Source organism: Chrysemys picta, chromosome 9, assembly GCF_011386835.1.
Source record: "Chrysemys picta bellii isolate R12L10 chromosome 9, ASM1138683v2, whole genome shotgun sequence".
In the NCBI taxonomy this organism is placed as follows: domain Eukaryota; kingdom Metazoa; phylum Chordata; order Testudines; family Emydidae; genus Chrysemys; species Chrysemys picta.
The window spans coordinates 5,800,562-5,811,136 of NC_088799.1; the positions used below are offsets into that span (position 1 = coordinate 5,800,562).

Here is a 10,575-nt window from a genome sequence, read left to right on the forward strand (position 1 = left end):
TGCATTACAGTAGTTTCTCAGCACAGTGTTAACATGTTTCAGTATATTGAGTAACTTATCCAGGCACAAGTTTCTTGTGGAGGGGGTGGAAGAAATGTAATAAAATGCCTATTCTTTGGTGCACCACTGGTGACTTTTTAACGATCTTTCTTATAGCAGTTGCTTGGAGATGACTGCTCTAGGTAAGGTTCCCAAACTAGTTAAATTCTAACCCCCTGTTTTCACACCTCCATTACATTCTGAAAATATTCATCTTTTTGCCTATAATTTTCATGTGTGCTGATCTGTCGGGGCGGGGAAACACTTCCTCCTCCTAAACCATTGTTGGTCGCTATGTCCTGTGGGGGCGAATGGCAGATTCTGGATTCGTAGGGTGATGTCACTGCTTTGGCAGCATTTCCCAAAGTTGTGTAAATTCTGTACTCTTCCAATTCCATGGTTTTTCCATTTCCAAATACCTCCCCTCACCCTAGCACTATATAATTAATAGATGTTCAGTTAACCCATCCTTGCAGAAAACGCCTTCCAGGTAAACAGTAGCAGCTGTTGAGGTTTCATTTTGCCTCATTCACCTTAACGAGATATCTATGTCGAAGCCTACTTGGGCCTCGCCGAGGTTATGAATTAGGGGCAGCTTCTTTATTCTGTCTAATTGGAAACAAAATGGCATGCGGAAAAACAGCAGTGTAACATCAAGATGGCACACTTGCCTACAGCAACGTGAGTGTGACCACATTGTGTGCACCCAATATATGGTACAACTTCTAAAGAGTTAATGGTACTACACAGCCTGAAAAGTGAATAGAAGTTATGTATGTGCAACACATAGATGAGTTAAAGCAGCTGTTGGGATCTTTAACGTTTGTGTTTCTTGACCCTTTCACAGCACAATTGTAACATTAACATAGTCTTTGCATTGTATTATTCATACAGCACCATGCACTAAGCAAAATGGGCCAGGCAAATGAGCTTTCCTCCAAACAGCTTTATGGTCTAAAATCACGTGAAAGTGAAGAAAGGCTGTGGTGAGTCAGAAGGGTTCTGTGTATATGCGTCAGCTGTGTGGAAAGCCGCCCTAGACACACGGAATTGTCTGAGAGGGAGAAGCTGCGGGACAAAGAGAGACTGCTGCCCCCTGCTGTGTTTGAGCTAACGTAGGGTCCTGGCTGCCTCCTGCTTTCCCATTTGCTAGTACAGCTCATATGAGATTTGCCGGAGTCCTGTGGAATTTGCTGCTGTTAGTGAATCTGGTACCGGAGAGGGTGCCTTCTGCTGTAACACGAGATGCCTGCTCTGAACCTTACATTTCGTGCCTATCACACAGCTGCTTTCTATAAGTACCTGATTATTCTCTCTGACCTCCTCCCCTCTTGTCAAACTGTGACCAGCAGAAGGGAAAAGGTGACCCACACTCTGAATGTTTCCATGAGGCCACATAAATGCATCTGTCTCAAATCGCAGCCTCTGCTGAGTCCAGGACTGAGCAGAATTGTACCTGGAGCCATCTTTAAAGAGTCACCAGGACTGAGTCATTTTGGTTGAGTTGCCATGACTGCCAGTGACAGCTTTATAGCTAGGAAAATCCCACCTGTATTTGGCACCTTTTGTGTGCTGGGTTGTAACATGAAACATGATTAAGGGTACGTTTACACTACCCGCGGGATTGGCATGTAGTGATGGAACTATCGGGGATCAATTTATCACGTCTAGTGTAGACATGATAAATCGATCCCCAATCGCTCTGCCGTCGACTCCTGTACTCCACCGCGGTGAGAGGCGGAAGCGGAGTTGACAGGGGAGCAGCGGCAGTCGACCCCGTGCCATGAGAACGTGAGGTAAGTCGACCTAAGATACGTCGACTTCAGCTACGCTATTCTCGTAGCTGAAGTGGCGTATCTTAGGTCGATTCCCCACCCCAGTGTAGACCAGGCCTAAGTAGTAGTAAAAATCCTGGGCTTTGAGTGGCTATTGAAAGTGAAAGTCTGAAGTTTGCTTGGCCACCTCAGTCTCTTATTTAACTCTTTTGCCACTGGAATCTGGATTGTTCTTACAATAAGGTTCTGCTCTGGGGGAATTCAGATGCCTTGGGTTTATATAAACATTCACTGTGCTTTGTGGTGGGGAATTAGCCTGATTGACTCCTTCATCTTAAGAGAGTGTCGCTTAAGCAGGTTTTTGAGTTACTGCTCATGCTGTGTGGATCAAGTAGCGAGTTTGACCCCAGCCTCAAATGTGCGAGGATTGAAGGCTGCAGTTAAACCATGGTGGGCTTGTGTTTTGTAGGATGAGACTGAGAAGAAGGAAGAGAAAGAAAAGAAAAAGGAGCCTGAACCCAACTTCCAGCTGCTGGATAACCCAGCCAGAGTCATGCCTGCTCAGCTGAAAGTCCTCACCATGACAGAGAGCTGCCGATATCAGCCTTTTAAACCAGTAAGTGCAACCTACCGTATGCAAACCTAACACTCTGTTCTCACGCTCGGAGAGTTCCCAGTGGACGTGCTTAGCGCTGGGATCGTGCATGTAGACGTGACAGCTCGGTGTGTTCCTGCGAACTAAAACCATAACAGCTGATGGCTGTACTGTACTTTAGAGGCCAGATGACATATCTCCATGTCTCATTTTTACTTCCTTATGCCCCTCTTCTCCATTGGTTTCACACATTTGTAGTTATTGGAAGGCAGAGCTACTCTAGGCCCATATAATGCCCTAACGCTATTTCTTTAAGTTCTCTTGCCCTATGCTCTCTTCAAAGATCATGACCCAGAAACTGATGATACGCCCATTGACACCTAATAAAAACCTCATGGGAGACTTGGGAATTGAACCATCATAAGACTGTGTAATAATTTGCAGTAACTGCCAACTGAAGCCTGGATCTGTAGCTTGTAGGGTTACCGGAGAGTTAGGGTTACCTTACAGTTAGTCTCTCTGTGTCTTGCACTCCTCCATAGATTCTAAGGTGAAAGGGCAGATGGACTGGAGAGAGTTCCAGGGTGAGCAATAATGATTCAAGGTTTGGGGATGAAGATTTGTGCCAAACGTTTCCGAGAAGCAGGCGTGTTCAGTCTAGCATGAGTCTGCAGACTCTAAATGTACGGTATAAACAGCGAGTAGGGGTTGCTCATTCTCCTTCATTAAGGAAAAACAGCCAGTCAAGGGTCCTACACTGCAGCAGGGAAAACTTTAACTTTCACTGGAAAAAGCTGCCCTGGGGAATTTCCACCAGTGGCGCTATTTGAGAATAGCTTACAACCCCCTATATCAGGGAAGGCTTGGGAATAATGAAATCCACCCTGCCATGCTGCACAGCGGACTAGTGGCAGATGGCCAGGAGGCTACCTCAGTCCAGTTGATTTTTTGTAGTGGTGGGAAACGGCAGCTCATTATGATTAAGGATGGCAGTGAAAAACCTCATTCAGAGTGTAGCTTAGGGCCTCACAACACTCACGCCCCTTCTCCAGAGGCTGATGTTTCGAGAGTGGATGGTATATTTTCCCTTCCACTTGTCTCCTGCAAAGTTGCTGCTGCCATTCATGGCTGGGCCTGCAAGGGCTGCTTTCCCAGTGCTAGCGGCCTGTATTCCACCTAGAACAGAGAGCAGGGGTCTCCATTCCAAGCCGGCATCCCTGAGGTCGGAGATGGGAGAACTGCCATCCCACTGGCGGGCTGCAGCAGTCATGTTTTTTAGGGTTGCTCTCAGATGAGTTTAAGGGACTTGAAGCTCAGCTTAGTACATCATGCTCACTGAGTTTAGATCTTAACATAGCTCTGAAATGTCTGATAGATTTGGTGTCAATACCTTGAAATTCATGATCACTTCTGCCGGGGTTTTATGCAATGGGTTGTGTGCATAGATGGTGTTTTTACTGAATAGATGTATTATTCCATTGCACCTAATCTCAAAGAAGTCATGGTCTCTTGTTAACGTGCAGAGGGAATGGCATCTGATCATAGAAATGGGAGATGGAAAAGTCCTATTACTAATAGCCCATGGATTTGCCAACTAGTCTGTGAAATGCTGTGGTACACTGGAAGGCTAATGAACACATTGTCAGGCTGCAAATGGACTGAGTCAGATTCTGCTGGCTTTTGTTATTGGGCAAGAGATGGATGAACATGGGGCATAATCGTGTGTGAGCACATGCACCCTGGAAATAAATACCCTGCCCAGAAAATTGGTTCATGTTCTTAATACACTTACGTTTACTGGTATTTCATCAGCACGTGGAAGCTTTGAGAACAGTTTCTTTCACAAAGCTGGGCAGGGGTGGTTCTGTCCCAGCTCTTTAAGAGGAGGAGGTGGCCCAATTGACCTCCCAGCCTGGACGTAGCTGCTGCCCAGCCCCAGAACAAGCTCAGTCCTGCCCCTGAAATGTTCGTGTGCGCACAGTCATCAGCCCTGCACTCAGCTGACACGTGCAGTTGTGTGTTCTGTCTGCTCCTGGGGGAGAGAAGCCCTAGGCCTGAGGCAGCCTGGCAGTAAAGCCATGGCTACCCTTCAGAAGGGAAACGTGCGGTAAGAACCACGGCCACCTGGCTTGAGGCAGCGCAGTGTGTCAGTGAGAGAGCAGTGGAGCCCCGAGGACAGCGGTGGCCCGAAGCCTCACTGGGGAGCCAAACCACTTCCAGTACAAAGCCGGTCAGTGAGTGGAGCATCTGCTCTGTCTGCGAGTGGTTTCCTGAAAGAACAGAGCAGTGTGTGTCGTGCCATGATGGAGCAGTGGAACCAAGGTGGCTTCCCAGCATCGACACAGAAACATTCAAAACCAGCACTCTGCTGGCGGGGCACCATCATAAAAGGTCATTTTGAGATGCTAATTATACCCTGGAATTCAAATGTGGGAGAGGCTCTAATTCCAGCCAGGCCCCAACACAATGTCCATGTTTCCTTACCTCCACAGGTAGCCACTGGCTTTGGCGAGTTGTAGGTTTTCTGCTTCATTCTTCTTTTGTCTTATGAGGTTCTGCTAATGGAATTCTCAGTCAATGGAAGCTGACGATCAGATTTGGCTCCGCTTCTGAGAGTCTCTGGGGAGGGGTTGAGCCAAGATCTGACTCTGTTTTGTCTTGCAGAGACTGAATCTCATGAAACAGTTGTGTTTTGATTTTTAAAGCCGTATGGAAAGTGCCAGATTATAGTGACTGCATAAATCCACAGATCCAGATGTCACCTTCCTGCGAACTGAGAGATAGATAATGGAAGAGCAGAGGTAGCTTAGAATGGCTGTTTATTTCATTAACGTACAGTGCAGCCAACAGGGTGGTACCTAGACACAATAAACTCCCAGCTGTAACACCGACATCAGAGATAAAGACGGTGTTTTCAGAGAGAGCCTTTCAACGAAGGTTTGGCTGGCAGGGACAATTGCACCATTCTCTGATGGTCCGCAACTCTGGCTCTTATAGAGGGTGCAAGTGCTGAAAGAACAAAGCAGTGTGTCCGGGAGTCCTCGATCCTCGGGTGCAAACCTAGGAACCCTTAACCAAAGCAGCTCCAGTGATCTCTGTCATTGTGGTAGTACTTAGAAAGCAAGGCACTCTAAGGTAGCAAAGTCCCAAACCATAGAGGGCTTTCTAGACCCAACACCATGATGTTATCCAGAAACATATGCTATATACATGTCCATAGAGCCATGGTCACGGTCATTTATTCCATTCCCCTTGTTATGAGGCTAGAATGTGAATGGCTGGATGCCTCTATTCAGAGTGTTTCAGTAACACCCATAAAGACACTGTCCCTAAAGCCTATGAGCTTCCAATTTGGTTCAGAAACATTTGAGAAAATCGAAAGCTTTCAAGTGCCGCGTTTTAATAAATCAGTGTATTCAACCCTTCCGTCCTGTCCCTTTATGTTTTGTCTGCCCCTGGTGGTGTGACACTGGTATGTACAATGGGAGAATACTTTGCTTTCATTGTAACCGACGACAGAAAGCTGTTTTCACCCCTTGTTTTGCGTAGATCATTCACACTGATGGGGTGATTGTAACCCAGGGGACTTGGGGTCCTGTTTCTGTCCTAGGTCAAGGACAATCCTACACGAGACAGCGCTGTTCTTGAACGTCTCTAGGCACTGACACGTTCTCTGCACTTGGCTTCTAGCTTTCCATTGGTGGCATCATCATTCTGAAGGACACCAGCGAGGCTCTAGAGGAGCTGGTGGAACCCGTGGCAGCCCATGGCCCGAAGATTGAGGAAGAGGAGCAAGAACCTGACCCACCAGAGCCTTTTGAGTACATTGATGACTAGGACCCTGAGGTACGGCGCAGTTCTCCGGTGCCGCCATTAATGGGGGGAGTAATAACTCCATCCAGTCAAAGGACCCGGTGTTTCAATGTTTTGCCTTTTTTTTTTTTAAGGGCTCATTGTGTGCTTTTGTGTCAATATAAGTATATTATGCTGATTTTTTTTAAGAGATTGGTAGCAGTGGAAATTGAAGTCCTCTTATGTGTGTAATATATTCCAGTAGTGCAGTCTGTGGCCAGATGCAATGTAAACATCTGTTACCTGCTACTCAGCCCTCATGTGACTGGCCAGACCACCATTTTTAGACCTAAGGGGCCACTGAGACTCCACACAGATATAGTCCTTGGCCAATCTTGAGTAGAGACTACCCCCGTTGTGCAGAATTATATAAAGTATATAATGACTGTAATGTGGACTGTGCATCAGTTTTGCTGAGAACACCACATTCAGTTTGTGTCAAATGGAACCACAATCCCACAGGTGGGAAGTGTTTTCTGTGATTAACTGTCATCACCCACTTTATGTTCAGCTTCACAATGGCAGTTTTAGTTGAAAGGGAGAGGCTCCCTCCCTCCGACCTTAGTCTTGTTGTCCCAGAGTTCATGTTTGTGCACAGAGAGAGAGACACGAGCCACAATCTCAGCTTCTGTGACCGTATCCCTGAGCTAAAAAGTCCACCTATTCCAGGCATTACATTATCTAACTGCAGGCTCCTTCATAAATAACATAGGATGTTTTGGGGAGGGAAGGGTGCAGGTGTGACTGAGCTGACATGCTGGTTTGTTGATGAAAATCAGAATCCAGTTGTCTTGTTTCTGAATATAGGGTTAAAAATGCACATAGATTGCTGGTCAGTCAGGATAACTAGTTTCTTGCCAACAACTGGGTGTGTCACGAACACTGGAGCTTCGGTGCCAGACCCAGAGGAGCATACACATGTGGGCTCTTTTGGGAATGGGCAGAAGATGGCCTCAGCTAATGTTTTTGCCTTTCTGGTCTCTGTCTCCAGGACCAGCTCTGCTAAAGAAGATTCTTTGTCTGATATTGGAAACACACACGAGGAAATTCCTATGGAGACCTGCCATTCAGTGCATGCAGCATCACCTCTGCGCTGACCTAACGGAGATGGTCTGTGGCTTGAGTGCAGAAGCGATATATGCTATTTAGTGTTACTCTTTCACAAAACTTTGTTTTCAAATGAATATATTAAAACCTCATGATGGAAAACTTGCTTTTGTTTTGACGTCCCAGTTTATCTAAAGGAGGGGAAGGTTCGTCAGCCGCCCAATGCTTGAATGTACAGGCTCTGAGTCGTCCTCTGACTTCCTCTTCTTCCTCTATTAGGTGGGTTTCCCAGCGGTATCCAGTGCTGCTGGCAGGCCTTAATCTATGGTAGACTAGAACAATAAGGATGCCTTTTAAAAATGACCCATGCACATTGCTCCTTTTTTAATGCTTGTTTAGGCCAAGTGATGCCAATAAATCCAGGTTGATTCAGCCCTTGCACTAATCTGACAGACTGATTTTGTTTTCCCTGCAGCCCAGCATCTGCCCAGAGGCATTTGCAAAGTTGACCCTCATTGATTTAAGAACAGCGTTAATCTTTACACTGGTCATCCAGGTACAGTGATAGATCTCTGCTAGTCTGCCTGGTGTGCTACAAAAGTGCTGTGCACCCGAGGTGGAAAAAGAAAATTAGTATCGTCAAAACACACTTCTTTTCGTTTACACCCCAGCAAACTACCCCTTGTTTTGTATCAGAGGGGTAGCCGTGTTAGTCCGGATCTGTAAAAGCAGCACACCTCAACTGCTAGAAGAGGGCCTCATCCCCCCGATTGAACTAACCTCGTTATCTCTAGCCTGACTCACTCTTGCTTGCATATTTATACCTGCCTCTGGAAATTTCCACTACGTGCATCCGACGAAGTGGGTATTCACCCACGAAAGCCCATGCTCCAATACGTCTGTTAGCCACAGGACTCCTTGCTCCCTTGTTTTGTGTGCCTTGATTCTTTTCTCCCAATATGGAAATATAGCTGGTTTAGTCAGCAGGCTACAAGTGCATTCTGGAATTAAACAGGGTGAATCCAGACATGCAAGTTCTTGCACTGAAAAGTGAATCATTGGCCAAGGACAAATTTATGGCTGGGAGCATGGAATTTGCCTCAGTCAGAAAGAATGAATGCAACTCTTCCATTCACTGTCTGAACTGCTGGGCTTCACCTCTTGTGCCTATGATGCTTTGGGTTCCATCACAGGCAAGCCAGAGAACCTCAGATGTGGCCAACTGTAAAACAGCCTCTTGTCTAAGGTGCGTCGCTTTGAAACAACCAGCCCTTAAACCTGACAAGTTTTTTATTAAGTGTATCACATCCAAGAAAGAATATTGTCCCAAGTGAACTTAATGAAAAAATCATGTGCATCATAGCTAGGTCTGTAAAATATTCAAGACCAACCTTTCATGTATATAGTTTATTCCAGCAAGACGTTTATTAATTTCTACATTAATAGATCAGTCGGCCCTCTTTCCCTGCAGAATTTAAGTGTTAGTTTGGTAGAGACATGTAAAATATACCTTTCAAGGGGCTGAGCAGAAAAGTAGCATCTGTCCATCCGAGACTTGAATCAGGATTCACCAAAGCTAAAAGCATCATTCCTTAAAGCTGTGCTGGTCCTGACCCAGGGTTCTTTTAAGAACATGATTCAGATACATTTTTTTCATGGAGCAGAATTGGAGATAAGCATAAAGGGTCTTGTCTGTAGGGGTAGTCAAGAGCCGGATCATAGGCCAAATCTGGACTGCCAGACACTTTTGAACAGACCCAGAAGTCTTTTTATTTACTTCTTATCATTATTTTTTTTATGAATTTCTCTGGAGTATGGACGTTGACTACACTTTGACCAAGAAATTTGGACCTTGACAAAAAATAGACTACCCATGGTCTATGTAAAACATTACTGTGCGTAAAAGAATAGAAACAAAGGGATAGCCCCTGCACAAACTATTTGCACAAACAGCAAAATGAGGCCTTGCGGTGCTCGGGGGAGACGCAGCCTATGAAAAGATACCGTGTTTTTTATTAGTGTATATTTTTTATTAGGCTTCTCAGCATAGTATTTGAAGCATCTCACAAATAGCACTTTTCATCTTTAGATCTCAAAGTGCTTTACCAAGGAGGTCAGTATCAGTATCCCTGCTATACAGATGGGGAAACCGAGGCACAGAGCGGGGGAAGTTACTTGCCCAAGGTCACCCAGCAGGCCAGTGACAGAAGTAGGAATTGATTTCAGGTCTCTTGAAGGTCTCCTATGCACTAGGCTATATTGCCTCCCTTTATGGCTTTAATCTCACTGTGAGCTTCGCCCATGTGAGATAGGGAAGTGTTGTCTCCATTTTACAGATACAAAAATTAAGGCACCAGAAGGAAAAGTGACTTTTCGAAGGTCACTCAGGATGTATGTGGCTGATCAGGAAGAGAGTCCAATATCCAGATTTCCAGTCCTTTAGCCATAAATAAAGCTACATTTATATCCCGGAGGTCATGGAAGTCACAGAATCCGTGACTTCCAGAGACCTCTGTGACATTCTCTGCTTCTGTCCCAGGGGCTGCAGGACTCTGGAGCTGGCAACTAGCGGGGCCCTGACAGGGTTCCGGCGACAGGGGGCCCCCTGCAAGGTTCCAGCAATAGGTGACAGACTCTTGAGGGAGCCCTCCTCAGGGTTCCAGCAAGGGGCCACAGCCTCGTGCGGGGGGAGGGGGACGCCTCGGGCGAGTGGCTGGGCGTGTCCCGTTTTCTCTATGGGAATTATGGTCACCCTGCAGCTCCCAGCTGCCCTGGGCAGAGGGGGACCCCGCTGCAGCTTCCAGCTGCCGTGGGTGGAGTGGGATTGCCACAGCTCCCAGCTACCACAGTGGCGGGGAAACCATGGAGCTGCTGCAGCAAAACTCACAGACAGGTCACGTCTTCCATGAATTTTTTGTTGATTTCCCATGATCTGTCCATGACTTTTACTAAAAAATAACCATAACAAAATCTTAGCCATACCCATGAGACCATCCTTCCTCTCCATATCAGCAACTGCCCACGGTTAGCATTGTGTACGTTTTAGGCAATCTTTCCATCCATCCATCATCATCATCTAGTTTGCGAAATGGAAAGATTAGTTATTCTTTAGGAATTCTGTGAGGCTGGTGAGGTTTGGAAGAAGGTATGAGAGGAGGCAGAGAGAAATACCACGCTGATGAGCACATTAGGAGAAGCATGAATTTCTCAGAAGGCAGCTTATAGAACTGAAGAATTATTCACTGCCACATCTCTATTCTTTACCCT

At 46.2% G+C, this 10,575-nt stretch overlaps 1 protein-coding gene across 1 annotated transcript in view; it reads left to right on the top strand.

Moving 5' to 3' along the window:
- Window positions 1–7,474, top strand: part of PSMD1 (proteasome 26S subunit, non-ATPase 1) — a 121,529-nt gene extending 114,055 nt beyond the window's left edge. The window contains exons 23-25 of the mRNA XM_065557586.1: window positions 2,284–2,430; window positions 6,100–6,255; window positions 7,253–7,474. Coding sequence (XP_065413658.1) covers window positions 2,284–2,430; window positions 6,100–6,246 — 294 coding nt within the window. The 3' untranslated portion in view covers window positions 6,247–6,255; window positions 7,253–7,474. The remainder of the gene's footprint in view (window positions 1–2,283; window positions 2,431–6,099; window positions 6,256–7,252) is intronic.
- The last annotated feature ends 3,101 nt before the right edge of the window (window positions 7,475–10,575 follow it).